The 16,594-nt window shown below is 39.4% G+C and overlaps 1 protein-coding gene across 1 annotated transcript; it reads right to left on the bottom strand.

The window, feature by feature from the left end:
- Window positions 1–14,976: 14,976 nt before the first annotated feature.
- On the bottom strand, window positions 14,977–16,278 carry LOC143585880 (protein PSK SIMULATOR 1-like). The gene is made up of 2 exons (XM_077067558.1): window positions 15,881–16,278; window positions 14,977–15,243 (listed from the first exon to the last, which is right to left on the bottom strand). Exons 1-2 carry the CDS (start codon window positions 16,276–16,278, stop codon window positions 14,982–14,984), a joined length of 660 nt encoding a protein of 219 aa, XP_076923673.1. The 3' UTR covers window positions 14,977–14,981.
- Between the last annotated feature and the right edge of the window lie 316 nt (window positions 16,279–16,594).

The raw sequence follows: 16,594 nt of genomic DNA on the forward strand, positions 1-16,594 counted from the left end.
GATGATATGACAATTCTTTGGTGCCCTGTATCTCCACATTGTTCGTGGCTCTCCTATGGCGGGGTCTATCTCCCTTGGGTTCTTGTACTTCCGACCCTTATTTGGCTCAAAATCTTTGTAGTCGACCTTCGACTGACGATGAAGATAATCTGGAACCCAACTATCCAACGTACGTCCAATCGCACCATGGCCTAGAGCTTTTCGAAGATAGTTAATGTCAAGCTCTGGCAATAACTTTAGCTCATGGTGGTTGAGATAAATCAGATCACCACTATATCGCCTAATCGCCCAACACGCGTTCTCCTTATTATACTTTGCGTATACAATCAGCGAATCATCGTGGTAAGGATAGATGAGATCGCGGGCGCATGCACGAATTGATACAATGTGATTCTTTCTCTTCCTCTTTAGTGGTTCCTGTGTCAAGTCATCAGTTGGATTGGAGACGTGATCAGCAGCATGAGTCTCTGTAGTCTGAATTTGAGCAGGAGGAGTGTCTGGATTAGGTGAGTAATTGATGTAATCATTTTCTACTGCCTCCTCCGTGCTCGTTGTAATAAGCTGCTCCAAGTTCAATCCAGCCTCGATGAACTCGTCCATGATACATGCAAAGTCCTCAGGAAACAAATCTTTATACATGTCAGTAATTTGAGAATCATGTTCCCTAACTTTGCCGGCCGAGTCGTGAGCAGCAGGGTCTTGAACGTCATGTTGAGTTGGTGGAGGTGATTGAGTGTTATCTCCACCTCCACCTTCTGCTGCCCCGGACCCTCCGTTTCCACCTTCATCATCATTATCGTCATCAAAGCTATCATGCACGTTGTCATCATCATCATCTTCGTCATCACTATCATCACCTTCATCATTATCATCCTCCTTCTCACCTTTTATTCCACCTTCACTTCCACCACCAATACCACTGGATTGGCCGCCCTGTTGTACTATCCGACCATCAGTCGCCTCACCTTCAGAAGCCTCGACCTGAACTCCTCGCAAGGCCACAGATGGACCTACGGTAGGCCGTGAACCACCAACTTGAGAAGTCACACAAGACCTTCTCCAACTTTCGAAAACTACATCAAGCCTATCCTCCAGACCATGAAGATCATCTTCATGAATTCCTATTAGGTCTGAGGTCGCTTGGTATTTACCCACCATTTCTTCATTCGTCTTGACTTGAAGCTCATTCAGACGATCTTGCTTCTTTAGTTTCTCTTGAACATCCTCCATTTTGGCTCTGAGTGTATCAAGGGAAGCAGTTGAAGCGAGCTGATTCTCTAAGGTTGTAACTCTGGAGTTTGTGGCCTCATGTTCAACATCCCATTTTCTAGTGGCATCCTCAATCTTCTTATTTACACTTGTTATGAGGTCACTTGCACTAGGTAGGTCTCTTTCAAGTGTAGCCAATCTATCTCTGAGCCTTGAATGACCTGCTCTCAAATTAGCGTTTTCAGAGGCTTCTCGGTTCATCAGTACTTAAAGATTCTGGATTCGGGTGTGGAAGGTGTTGGTTAATAATCTTTGATTTTCAGCAAGTGCGTCGCTTGCTGCCTTCTGTTCTTCCAGCACCCTTATCCTTTCCCTTAAATCTGCCTTCTCTTTTTCATCCTCAAGTGCCTTCTGTTTCATGTCTTTGATGAATTTGAGGAGCACAATTTCTCTCTTAGCTCTTTTAGCGTTGGAATCCTCCAGGGCGACAATCCTATCGAGGATAGGATCGGCGAATACCGGAGGTGTCGAAGACTTCCCTCGGGCGATGGGTTTGGGTGAGATGATTGTGGATGGTGGTGTGATGGACATTGTGGGTGGTTGGGTCGTTTTCAGAGGTAGGGTAACGGATTGGGCAAGGATTGGTGAAGTTGTAGTGGTGGGTGGTGTTGGTTGTTTGGTAGGTGGACTGAAGACAGATGATGTGAACATCGAGGAGGTTGTGGGTTCGGTGATTGGTTGTGTGGGTGGTGTTGTGACTTGGGAAGGTTCTGGTTCAGTCTGGGTTGGTTGTTGTGGTGGTGAGGGAGGTGAGGATGATATTTGTGGTAGGAATGTTGATATGGGTTGGTCTGTTGGTGAAGGTTCGGGTGAGGATTCTGGTGAGTCATGGAGTAGGGTTTTGGTTTTCTTGGCTTTGGTTTTCTTCCTAGTCTTAGGCTTCTTGTAGGTAGGAATTTGGATTTTTGTTACGTCTAGAGCTTTAAGGGCTTGGGCTAGGGCTTCTTTGGTGATTTTGGGTTGGTCGGATGGTTTGTCTTGTGAGGGAATCTTGACAAGAAACTTGGTTGACTTCTGGGAGTCCCCAAGTTTCCTCAGACGCTTCAAGGGTGGCTAGTCTTCCTCTTCCTCCTCAAGCTCAATGATCTTGCCCTTTTCAGCCTCCTTCCTCTTTAAATTGTGCTTGGCCTTTGTGCGGTCCTCAAGAGGCTCATCAGACGAATCTTGTTCCGCCTCGACCTCTGGCTCCTCTTCCTCTTCACTTTCAACAGATGCCTCATCCCCAGCAGGCTCTGTTTCCTCAAACAATCCAAATTTAGGACCCGGCCTTGGTCCTTGATACTGATGCCCCCTTCCTTGGTGCTGAGCAACACACCAAAGATCGACAACTTGATCTCATGTACATGATATGGCTCAGGATGAGATTTCTTGTCTTTTGCTTTCTTTGATCCCGGCCTTGGAACATCTGGGATCAAATCATCCAGGAGCATCTGTACGAATCTCAGATACAAAAGCCATGTGGCTCCACTCCTAATATTCCCCAACATGCACAGGAATATTCTTCGAGAATAATTGAACTTCTCTTGAGCAGTTAAAGCATACATGATCCGGACCCAGTCCACACTCATGCTATCAAGCCCTCCACGTATATCAGCAAAGCAATGAATCACTATGTGGAAGAGAAATCTCCAGTATGGTGGGAGATGCTTCTTCTCAAGGCTTTTCCACTCGGTGTCGTATCCCATCTGAGCAACAAATTCAATCAGCTTCTTTCTATCACCCTTCTCAAACTTGTAATCGGGCTGGTCATCAATCTTTAACACCCTTCTAATGTCATCTTCAGTAATAGTCAATTCCTTTCTTGCAACTGTTGTTGTAAACGATAGAGAATCATCGGCAACCTTGGCAAACGCCCAGAAGTCCAAGACCCACTTGTAGTAAATGGCTGGGTCAGCAGATATAGCGTGTGCAAGGGGTGATTGCTTGAGCCCCTTGACCATAGACGTGAAAACTTTATCCTTCTTGGCCTTTGGTAACTCGAGAGCACAAAACAAATTGTGACCCTGAAATCAAATCATAAGATCATGAGAATCATCATTAAAATTAAAATAAGCAAAGCAAATAAGTTATACATATATATAAAAGCCTTAAGTATGTACATATTACATAATTTAATTAATTGGTAGTAGTTAATTAATTATGTATATTATATAGGTTACTTAGTCCAATATACACAATTTTTAATTCCAAAACAGTCCAAGTGTCCAAACATTTCAAATTTTCAAAACAGACCAGTAACTGTCATTGTTAAATTTTTCAAAATTCACCAAGTGTGAGTTTTTCGCATGAAAAATTTCGCATGGGGTATGCAAAGCGAAAAAACTATTATGCGAAAACATCCCACTTGTCAATTTTTGTTTCCTTTTCCATCCATTGAAGTCGCCTAGCCCTGAATTGGGTTTCTGGAAAGTTTGAACCAAAAACCTTTTGGTTTGCCTGGTCAATTGAACCCTTGAACACAACAGTTACCCCTAAATCTACAAACTTTACAAATTAAAACTATAACTAACAAACGATGATGATAATCATAAATCTAATGTTCTTATAACAAATTACGACCATGAGAACATCACAAAATATGTTATCAGTCCCAGATCTAGCCGACGTTTCATAAGAACTGCCGTCTCGATCCACGAGAACCCAGAAATAAAGATGAAAGAGTGAACGGTAGCGTTCATGTTGCTATACCGAATGTGGATAATCTGGATTCAACGGCATAGTGGAGAATAATGAGGAGGATCGATGAAGAACTGAAGAGAATTTAGGGTTTGAATGTTTGAAGATGAGAGAGAAGAGAGAGTAAAAGATAAAAGTGTTTGGTGAATAGTGAAAGATATTTTAGGTTTCCCTTATATATAGGGTCAGCCTATCTCGCGATAAAGTCAAAACATCATGAGTATTCACCGAAAATACACTCTCAGTCCTCGGTCTTTAAAATAATTTGCATTTTCCATCCCTGAAAAACATTTACCCATCGAATCCGAGCACTTTTTTGTTTTGCAAAATTTTCTTTTGTTGGTCCGTAACCGTTAACGTTTGCACGATCGATCTCTTTTGACAAAACAAAACACAATAATAAAAGACACTAAAATAAAAGCAAAAATAAGATTAAAAATAAAATAAAATAAATAAAAAAAATTAAATAAAATTAAAAATAAAACTTAAAATATTAAACTATGCAGATACTTAATATTTTAGAAAACAAAACAAAATAAACTTAAAATAAAGAAAATTTAAAACATTTTAAAGTTAAAAACAATAATATTGAATTAATTTATATAGTTCTTTTCTTTAGTTAATTTACAAAGAACGATCACGACATGGAATCATATTGATTTGCAAAGCCCTAGATCGCGTTTTCATTTTGAAATTATTGTGACACAAGTTCATCATTGACTGTAGATATTGTCCTTCTTTTTAACTTGACAAGTGTTTTGATGCCAAAATGATACATTTGAAGTACAATTAGGCACGGTGCTTATGTGGTTCCCACTTAATCAGACATATTACTGATTCCATCATATCTCGGGCCTACTTTATGTTAACATATCACCTCAACTTGACTTAAACCTTTCTTAGTTGATCACAGTACTCTTATTAACAAACTTGACTTATTGTACACTGTACACATGACACTTTGTGCTTTGCACACTTGACTCGATCTAGAAAGATTAAAGTAAAGCAGTTCATGCCATAACAATCAGGTCGGATAATACCATATTATCGCGCAGAGAAAGTCCAAGGCTTGAACAAAAGAAAGAAAATAAAACAAAACAGAAGACTCAGGGCCTTAAAAATTAGATCTTGTATGACTACAAACGTAGAAAGTCCAAGGCTTGAGTCGAAAATAAATAAATAAATAAAGCAGAAGTTAAAAATCCTAGGACTGACTCCTTTTCTGACTCTTTTGTTTTTCTTTTTCTTGGCTTTTTACTTGACTCTTTTCTTGACTCAATGAAAATTTAAAAATTTCACTGACTCTCATAAGACAACTGTGATCAGGTAAAGAGAGGCTTGGGTATGACATGTATAGTTACATTTTTGCCTTCATGAATATGACTTCACGGAATCATGCAACTGCTTCTTAAACGTATAGCCACTGGCAACGGCATTAGGTTAAGTTTATATCACCCGACACTTACTTGTTTGTCAGGCCTACCTACACATCTATGAATGATCTTGTAGCCTTTTGTTCTACTCTTTTAACGCGCTATAATCATTACAAACCAACGTACTATCACTTTCCAAAGGGTCGGATCAGATTTCTCAAAATTTGAAAATTTTAATTATCCGACTCCCTCTAAGCAGGAGCTATCAACTTTAATTATCCGACTCCCACTAAGCAGGAGCTCCCTCTAAAAGGGACAATTCCTTTTAGATTTTCTTAAAATTAATATAAAATCTTTTTGGTAAATCAAATGATTTGTTTTTGCTTTTCTTAAGATGAATTGAAAATCTTTTTGGTGAGTTAAACTTAACTCATTTTCTCCCTCTAAAATTGTGACATATTTGAAAATATTGACAGTTTTTAAAACTAAAAATAAGATTTACTCAAAAGAAGTCATGCCCAATGACTCAACGAGAAACAAAAATCGAGCACAACTAAAAGCTTTAGTAAAAAGATCTGCAAAGTTATAGTCAGTATGGACCCTTTTTATATCGACAAGCTTACGATCATAACAATCACGAATAAAGTGTATTCGGATGTCAATGTGCTTAGTCTTTGAGTGCTGGATCGGGTTTTTAACAATTGCAACGGCCGCCTCATTATCACATTTGATCGTTGATCCATAGAAATTCAAACCGTAATCCAGCAGCTGATGCTGGATCCATATCACTTGAGAGCAGCAGCTGGATGCAGCAATGTACTCGGCTTCTGCTGTGGAGGTGGACACGGTGACTTGTTTCTTACACTGCCATGAGATCAACCGATCTCCCAGGAATTGACATCCACCAGATGTAGACTTTCTGTCCAAGTTGCATCCCCCATAATCACTGTCGGTGTAAGCATGAAGTTCCAAGGGAGATTCCTTTGGATACCAAAGACCCAAACGTGGGATTCTCTGAAAATATGCTTGACAGCCGTCATGTGGGATTCTCTCGGGTCAGACTGATATCTAGCACACTGACAAACAGGGAACATGATGTCCGGTCTGCTTACAGTGAGATACATCAGGGAACCAATCATTGACCTGTAAAGGTGTTGATCGACTGGTTTTCCCGATGGATCAGGAGCTAGAACAGGTCGCGTTGCGATTGGTTTCATGAATGATGATGAGTCCTTGAAACCAAATTTCTGAACAATGTCTTGAACGTACTTCTCTTGATGAATCAAGGTCCCGTCCTTCTTTTGCTCAACTTATAAGCCCAGGAAGAAAGTCATCTCCCCTAAGGAACTCATCTCAAATCGCTGTTGCATAACCTCAGAGAACTCCTTACACAGATCCTCATTCGTGGACCCAAAGATGATGTCATCGACATAAACTTGTACCAAAATCATGTACGAGGCGTATGCCAGAAAGATGCGAATTGCTTCTAGTCTGGCCACCGGTGCATAGACTTCATCGTAATCAAGACCTTCACGTTGCCAAAAGCCTTGTACAACAAGCCGGGCTTTATTTCTAATGATCACCCCCTTGTCATCCTTTTTATTTCGGAACACCCATTTCGTTCCGATCGGCCTTTTATTTTTTGGTTTCTTTACTAGCCTCCAAACATTTAGCTTCTTGAACTGTAACAGCTCTTCTTGCATGGCTTCTACCCAGGAATTTTCTTTCAGTGCAACTTTGTAGTCCTTAGGTTCCACCTGTGAGATAAAACAAGCAAAAAGACATCTGTTAATGTTACCGGAAGTACTGCGTGTTTGGATGCCAGCGGACGGATCTCCAAAAATGTTCTCAGTCAGATGTCGACGATGAATAGGTAGCTGTGGAATTTGGTTGACATGCTCGACTGGTGTGGCCTCAAGCTGAATGGTCAGGCTCTCTATGGGATGGAAGACAGTGGTCGCAGGGACAGAAGCACTTGGTTGAATATCAGTTTCATCTTCTTCTTGATTGACCAAGTGTTCTGGAGCAATGGGACCTTCCCATAAGTTGTTATAGAATGGGACAGCAATGGCTGGAACAGATGTTGTGTTGGAGTTATCAGAAGTCTCATTTGGATTTGGTTCAACCTGCACATTTGATGCATCTACCTCCATTGCAGGACCTTGATTGTCTTCTTCTGAGGGAGGTGTGGGGACAGATTCCACAACACTTGGTTCTGTAGGAGGCGGTTCCGCTTGATCGACTTGAACATTTTGATTGTTGTCAGCTGATACATATGAATCAGAATCTGAATCAGTCATGTCTTCAACAACAGGCAATTCTGTGGTGTCTGCAGATGGCTGCACATTGTTGACCGGTGCTGGTTGATTAGCCACAGGTTGTACATTAAATATAGGTGCAGCAGCAGCAATATCCACATGTCCAAGATCTCTCAAAACAGCATGCATCAGGATAGATTGGTCATCAGCAGGTTGAACTGGTGCAGAAACAATAGGGGAAATAGTTGGTGCAGTGAGAGTCATATACATCCCACGAAATTGTTTGAACAGTCCCTCATAGTCAAACATCCAGTCAGGACCATTGTGTGCATCAATAGGGTTCAATTCTTGCCAATCAATGTTGAACGATTCCAAGATTACTCTAGTTTTCTTGTTGTAGACCCAATAAGCACTTTTGTCAGCAGAATACCCAACAAAGCAGCACTCATCCGCCTTTTCAGCAAACTTGGAGGTTGTTCCAGCATTGGTTTGGAGTATGGTACAGGGACATCCAAACGTTCTGAAGAAATTCACCCTTGGCTTCGTTCCATAGAAGACTTCATACGGAGTCTAGTTCAGTCTTTTGTTCAGAAGCACATGATTCTGGGTAAAGCAAGCAGTGTTGATAGCTTCACCCCAGAAAATCAATGATAGTTTGGAATATGAGAGCATTGTTCTAGTGGATTCAACCAACATACGGTTCCTTCTTTCAGCCACCCCATTTTGTTCAGGAGTGTAAGGTGCGCTGAGTTGATGAACAATTCCCTTGTTTTGACAGAATTCATTCACCACCTTGTTGCAGAATTCTGTGCCGTTGTCACTTCTGATACATTTCACCTTCTTATCAGTTTGATTCTCAACCAACACGATAAACCTGAGCAGAAACTGTGACGTCCCGTCCTTGTAACCTAACAAAAATGTCCAACTGAAACGCGAAAAGTCATCAGTAATAACCAGACAATAGGCTTTTCGACCTATTGTCATTGGTTGAATTGGACCGAAAAGATCCATGTGCAACAACTGAAGAGTGGAATTGACAAGCTTGGGCCTATGAGGGAGTTTGTGTTGTTTGCATTTAGAGCAAGATAAACATTTTTCAACACGGTGAAAAGATTTTACTGGCAAACCCCTCACATGGTCACCTTTAACCAACTTGTTCAAGTTCTTAAAGTTAACGTGACCCAACCGTCGATGCCATAAGAATGAATCGTTCTCCGAGGCCTTGGACATCAAGCAAGAAGCAGAACGCATGGAATAATTGCTTCTCATGTCCAGAATGTAGGCATCGTTGTGCCTCGGAGTACGCATCATAATCCATTCTTCAGGGACTTTAAAACCTGGTTTCAGAATGAGACATTCATTTTCAGTAAATATGGTTGAAAATTTCTTATCACAGATTTGAGAGACGCTGAGCAGGTTGTGGTTGAGCTGTTCCACCAGATTGACCTCATCGAATGTCAAAGTACCATTTGAGACCTTTCCTTGCTTGGTTATCTCTCCTCCAATGTCTCCGGCAAAAGAAACGTGCCCACCGTTGAATGGTTTAATGTCGAACAACTGTGACTCGTCTCCTGTCATGTGTCGGGTGCAGCCACTGTCTAAGTACCAAATACTGTTGACAGGCCGTCCAGGCTGACCCTACATGCACGAAGAACCGGTTAGTGGAGGGTTTCCCGAGACGTACTTGTCTCGGGAAAGTTAAACATAAAGTCACCAAGCTTTATTTTATTATTTCTAAAAATGTAATTCTTTGGTGAATCTGAATCTGAAGAGCAATCCATCGAGGAACTTGAATTATGATTTCCTCGGTTTTGGAAAGGTTTTCTGGATTGCCTTCGTTTTGGTTTAGGCTTAACCACAAAATCTTCTTGATTAGCCTTTGAGAAAACCTTTGAAGGGCTCTTGGGCTTTTCAGCTTCAGAACCCTTAGCTAACCGCTTTCTTCTTTTTTGGGTTAGCCAAAATGGTTTCTTGGGTTTTTTGGTTCTTTTGGATCTTAAATTTGTCTCACTTGCTGAAGTGTAAGTTTGGTTAGGCATTTTCTTGATTTGGGCATTATACCTAGGAAATGTCTGACCAAACTTACTGTTGAAGTCTCTTTGTTGTTTGTGCCAGTTCTTGCAATGTCTTGCAAGATGAGACGAATTTCCACAAATGAAGCAACATTTTCTTTGGTTGCATTTATAGACATCGTGCTCACTGAGATATGTGAGATGAGGTGATGTAGTTTGGTTAACATGTTGGTGACCTCTATCTGACTGATAATTGTAAGAATTTGAATGATGAATTGCAAAATAATTTGATTGCCTAGATTTCTGTCGAGAGTAATAAAAGGCACTATCAAATTGATCATAATATTGAGAACTATTGTTATAATTTGTATTTTGAGAAAATGAAGTTTTCTTGGGTGGCACATATTTATATGAAGTGCTTGGTTTTTCCTTTTCAAAGATAATTTTCTCTTTTATTAAGTTCTCAATTTTATTATCAGTTGATGAGCAGCTTTGACTAGTCTGTTCATTAACCTTGACTTCAACGGTTTCATCAAATACAGTTTCACATTCTGAATCAGAAGAGGAACAATCACTTTCATTGTAAACATTTATACAACTGTTATCACTTGATGATTCACAAAATACATCCTTTGATCTAGACGTTAAACTTCCTAACATTGATTCACACACTTTATTACAAACAGGATTGTTAATCGTTTTTGTTAGACCCACACAAGATACAAAACGGGGTTCTAACTCTCCTTTTGGTTTACAACCCTGGTTAACCTTCCCACAATCACCGCTTACATCACCTGCTACACAAGACACGTTGACGTTAGACTTATCAGATGATGGAGAGGCAGCAGAAACAAATTTCACTGGTTTTGGTAGTTTACCAATACCATAAGCCATCTCTTCATCAGGAGAAGTATTATAGCTAAAATGGGGTAGACAAGTGTAATTGTCATTCATTGGTGGGGGCACCGCTAAATAATCATAACCTAGCCCAGATTTAACTTTAGTACTTCTCTAAGCTCCAATAAAATCATCTAATTGTTCAGATGATGCTTCAAATCTTTCAACTTGTTTTTCTCTTTCCTTTTTGTCAGAAACTTCAAGTTTTAACTTTTCAATTTCATCTTTTAATTTATTTACAATGTCCTTGTAATAGATGACATTGTGCTCTCATTGAAAGATTTTAAGTTTAAGATTTGCAACATCATCGTGATGTGTTTTAATCTTATCAACATATATCTTGTCAGCCTTTACATATTCAGCATTTAGTTGACGAAGTTTTGCGTTTTCTTTCAAAACTTCGTCCTGAAGATATCTATAATATGTAACTTTATTTACGCAAGCTTGAGAGCAAAGATTTCTTTTTATCTCATCAGGTGGTGACGCATCAGAACTTGCAGCAGCAGATGAAGAAGCTTCATCGTTTGTGAAAGCCATGCCAGCCATGTTGAGAGGATTCTGAAGCTCTTGGAATTGATCATCTCAATCCACACCAACTTGGACCTCCGATTGGAAGACAAGGGCCTTTGAGTTTGAGCTTGAGTGGCCCTTGTGTGGATGACCTCTGATTCTTTGAGATGAGCTGCTTGGCTTGTGCACCTCATGCCTTTTTCTTGCAGTCTTGCTGTTCTCCTCCTCTGTCACCTCAGTCACACGAATATCATTGGCAGGTTTTGACGGATTCATGCATTCTCGTGAAAAGTGACCCATCTCACCACAGTTGTAGCAACGTAGCTTTGACTTATCAAACCCGATCATTTTCCTATCTGAATCATTGAAGCTACCTTCCCGTACGTCTTCATGAAGTAGTAGCTCTTTGCACCGCCATTGCCATCTGGTACTTGATATCCATCTTCTCAAGATCCTTCTGATTGATATCTCACAAATCCCCAGCCTCAAACTACGGTGGCAATAGATTTCCTTGCTTCAACTCTTCATGGCTTGACAAAAAAGCATGAACTATTACGATGTTGGAGTCATTCAACATGGGTATTGCTTCACAGAAACTTGAAGGTTTGCTTGGTTGAGGTTTTGAAGATGACGAAATCCCTTGAGCTTTTAATGCTTGGGCAACCGCACTGTCGACTGCCTTTTGAAATGAACTTGTACTTGAAGAGTCTGATGGATTGCTGGTTGAGATGAAAGCAGTTGGTTGTGAAGGCACACTTGGGGAGTACTTAGGAGTGGTCACGGGATACACATTCTGTTGAGTCTTGCTAATAAAAGCAGTTGGCATTGAGGAAGCAGTACTCACTCCAGCTTGATTCAGAGAACTTAGATGATTGTTCATTCTCATCTACTCATCCACTTCAAATGACTTGATAGTGGATATCAAGTCAGTGTTTGACATCATATTTAGATTGGTAGTTCTCTTGATTGTGACAGTATTGGTACTCCAGCTGTAAGGCAATGAATTCATCAACTTGTGGTTGACCTCAGCATTTGCAATGTTGACACTTGCAGCCCTAATTCTCACCATCAACTTCTCAATCTCTTTACCAACTCCAAAACAGCTTCACCTTGACGATGATTAAACATATTGAACTCCCTTCCTTTAATAGGGCCTTCTTTTTTTTCCCTAATTTCAGCATTGCCCTCAACTTTCTCAACAAGTGCTTCCCACAGACCCTTGGCACTTGTGTGTTCACGAAGAGTTTCAGTGATCTCATTTGAAAGACAAACGGTCAAAATGAGATAGGCTTTCTTGTCTTGTGCTATCAGGTCCTTGTCTGCTTGATCATAGTTTTCTGGAGCCTTAAGTTGTTCCCCAGCATCAGTGCGAGTCATGGGAACATGAGGACCTTGTTCAAAATATCTCATTAAATCAGTTTAAGTCAATGAGATATAGTTCATGAATCTCCATTTGAAGTCTGCAAAGTTATCATCCAAGGTCATATACTTTGGTGGCTTTGTAGGTGTTCCCACTTGGTTTTCTAGCAATAAGTACCCCTTCAACAGCTCGAAATCCGTGCTTGTCATGTTCTCAGTAGTCTCGAACACTTAACAAACTTTAAACAACTTCAATTTTAAAATTGTCAACTTTTTCGCGCGAAACACCTTTTCAAGCGAAGCGAAAAAGTTGTTCCAGGCGAAGCGAAAAACTTCTGATGAACAGCGAAGCGAAAAATGCTATACGAAGCGAAACGTGAACAGTGAAGCGAAGCGAAAAAATTCTATGTGAAGCGAAACGTGAACAGTGAAGCGAAGCGAAGCGAAGCGAAAAAGCTTTTCCAAGCAAAGCGAAAAAACCTTTATGCGATGCGAAAAAGTTTAAGCTTCCAGAAGCAATCTTTCTAGGGATCTGTTCACCTAACTTGTCAATGTTAGGTCGAAAGTTGGTACACAAATTCTCATACCATGAGAAGCGAAATTTTTACTTGTCAATTTTTAACAAACTTAAGAACTCGCAACACCAATTTTGACACTTTTAAACCCAAAAATTATGGATCTAGAACTTGAACGCTTGAAACTTTCACCAAGAACACTTTCTATGACATTTTTATGAAGATTTTGCCGATTCTTTTTGTATTTTTCTTGTTTTCGTGGTGTTTGTGAACTTTTCTTGCAAGAAAACTTGTTTTCTTGTTCTCAAGATCAAAACCAAAGGTTGTGATCCAAAAACCCTCAACTAGTGAGCCGAAGCTCTGATACCAATTGTAGGTCCCGGCGTGAGTGGATCTAACAATATTCTTGGATCAACCGAGCTTAGTGCTAGCGGAAATCACACTAAGCCACCTAAGCGGTCTCGGATCTTGAGATATTATTTTCGGGTGGTTTAAGAGAAAGAAAGAGAGCCGAGAAAGAAAAAGGAGAGGTTGCAAAAGTTTTCTTTTGGATTAATTTACTTCAAAAATAAACAAAACCACTTCTCATGGCATGCTTCCTATTTATAGGGAAGTATGCATGAGAAGTAGAATACATCACATGCCCAATGGGCTCTACAACTTATTTCTCTTGGGACTATTACATTCAATATTAACAACTAAAGCCCGAAACATATAATTACAATACAAAAGACTAAAACAAAATGAGACTAACAATGGATTTATATCATCAATGACACAAAGGGACAAACCCTTTGAATACTTTAAGATTAAGCCAAGAGTCTGAAACCATGTCGCTTCTCAATCGGGGCACAATCTTAGTGGTTCTTTCACAAACGTTATGACCACATCCATTACTACAACCGGGGCACAATACAAACCAAGTGATATCATAAACTTCCATTCAAAACTCAATTCCTTTTATAAATACTAAGATATGCAGTGACAATATTATACCATGTAGTTGAAATAAATTATTTCCATTGAACATAATTAAATAAGAACTGCTCATACTTTTCTACTTAGGTTGCAGTTCATCAATTCTTGAGTTTTATGCGGACCCGTTGACTTCCTAAAGTCAATCTCAGTTCATGTAAGTAAAAAACTTTTATCTCAATTCATATAGATCAAAGTAACTTGTTAACTACCCAATTAATCTAGATTAATAACTTAGATTCATGTACCAACATCATAATCTCAACATTAAGTTCTAAACTCATATTCTCAATCACTAACTGGCCCATTTTGGTGATGACTTCCATCATAACCAATTGTTCATTCAACAACACATCCTTGTAAAGTTTCTGACAATTTCACCCTTTTGATATTAATTAAACCTGTTTTAATATTAAAAAAAAAACAAATTCAACCCGATTAGGTCATTTACCTAAGTACCAAACCTTACCATCCAAACATGTCTTTTACTGGAACTACCATTAATCTATAATCAAATGAGTAGATTGCAAATATTTATTACCATCAACTTACCAACTATTGGACAGACTTTATACAAATTCCAGGATACCTTTGTCAACTTGCACTTATTAAATTTTGTATCTAATTGGTGATCCGCACTATCAGGAATTCAGGATCATCAATCCTAATAGTTCACCATACAATTCTAATTCACCCTTTAAGAGTTACACTATATATCAACACCACCATTACACATGCATATTAGTTGGTCATTAATTACTGTTAACGGCATAGGTGAACATATGTTGAGATCCTCGACTTCTAACGCTCATGTTAGTGCTTCACATCTTTTAAATGTTGAAGAACGCTTAAGGAAAATCACGAGTCATTCGACCCAAGAACAATCACACATAGGGATGCAATTAATGCTCATTTGGCATGCATATAAAGCACTTAAATAAGAATAAAACAAATAGCTCTGGGTTGATCATGATATAAACATATTCATTAAGGTATGATAAATATTAGTACCAAATTGAATACATGTATGTAGAATATATATATATACACAATTTGTTTCATGTTCAAAACCTTACAAAAATTAAGTACCAACTACATATACATGTCCACCACCTTCAAACCACCACCCTGTCGCGGCTAACCTGCCGGCTCCCCTTGCTTGTCTTGCATGTATAGAAAGCTTAAACCCACTAATGCCTCAATAATCGCAGCTTCCGTCTTCTCCTTGTCAGCAAAATGCAATGTCTGCAATAATAACATTGGAGGCCTCATATTAAAATTAGTCATCTCCACCCTCCTCTCCTTTTGCCACAACAAAGTGTTTGTTGCCATTGGCGAAAGCCACATGAAAATCCTCTTCAATGCTTCTTTCATTTTCCCCTTATCGCAGTATTTCCCTCTGCAATCAGTGAAATGCTGCGGATTATTATTAGAATTTTTTGGACTTGTTGGTGGTTTAAAGATGCAAGAAATACTTGTAGCCATTTATCGAAAGTTGTATAAATAGGCAGTTCGCTACACCTATGAACGAAGTAGCGAACTAAGAGACATATGAAAAATGTTCTTTTGAGTTTGCTAGTGTGACAAGCGAACTTGGATAAGAACAAACAACGAAGTTCGCCTATTTGACTAGTTCAAATTGATCAAGCCAACGCCCAACAGTAACTCTTGTGACCATACATATCTACATGTTATAAAAGCTAGGATGGCCTTCGCTCGTTTAACCTTCAAACTCATGCTAATAATGCTTGTCACACCAGCAAACTCAAAAAACATCGTCAGATTTCTTTTAAGTTCGCTTAGCGGAGTCACAAAACGGCCTATTTACACAACTTTCAATACATGTCTAGAAATACTTACCATATCTCTAAGCAAACTACAAATTCAAGCATAAAAAATATGTAACTAATAAGTTGGTCATTTGAAAAGATGTTCCTCTTTAAATGCTTGAAGGCTCAAGTCTCATAATAAAAAAAATATGTATTTAAAACAAAATTTAGAGGATGTGTGAGTTAACGCGTCTAAAAAATACTTACAACTGACTCTTGATCTTCATCTTCACCACCACTTTTAAATTCTTTGGCAACATCTTATACATCTCATCCCTCACATCATCCTTCACTTTCTTCCTCGTCATATTCTCCTCCGCCATCATTATCAAATTCGCATAAAGAATCTGTAACCGCGCCCCACCAACTGTATCCGGCCCCGCAATATGAAACACGGTAGCCCCCCAAGCCGGAACCGTCTTCCGGCTCGGAAACCTAACCAAATTCTTCCTAGGTTTCGACCTTATCAATTTCCCCCGAGCTAACTTATCATCATTATTCACCGGATCAACAATCCAATACTCATTTGTAACCTGTTTTTGTTTACTCCTATACGCAGCCGCAGCCGCAGCCGGCAGATCGGTCACGTACGGACCAAACACCATGCATATCCTTGCATAAATCACACACACAATACTTGACATTGACCTAACAACCTTATCATAAGGCTGTGTCCATAGTTTCGCCTTTCGAACATTATTATTACCGGTTTATTTACAGGTTGGTGTAATCATCCATTCGATTAGCGGAAAGTTAAACATGTTCTTGAACGGTACGGGAGAATTAGGCTTTTTATCAGAAACTTCGTTTCCTGAATGAGAAGTGTGCATGGAACCATATAAACACAATGTAGCCAACAAGAACTTCTTTAATTTACGTATTATGTTCTTCGTTTTACTCAAACCATATTCGAATTTCCTT

The sequence above is a fragment of the Bidens hawaiensis genome, unplaced genomic scaffold (genome assembly GCF_021521415.1).
Source record: "Bidens hawaiensis isolate Kalapana, Puna unplaced genomic scaffold, B.hawaiensis_p1.1 tig00034198_1, whole genome shotgun sequence".
Classification (NCBI taxonomy): Eukaryota; Viridiplantae; Streptophyta; class Magnoliopsida; order Asterales; family Asteraceae; genus Bidens; species Bidens hawaiensis.

Coding starts and splice junctions, on each gene's coding strand:
- LOC143585880 (XM_077067558.1), bottom strand. CDS start 16,278: ATGGTGTTTGGTCCGTACGTGACCGATCTGCCGGCTGCGGCTGCGGCT. Junction 15,244..15,880: donor ATGAAGATCAAGAGTCAGTT/GTAAGTATTTTT, acceptor CACTGATTGCAG/AGGGAAATACTGCGATAAGG.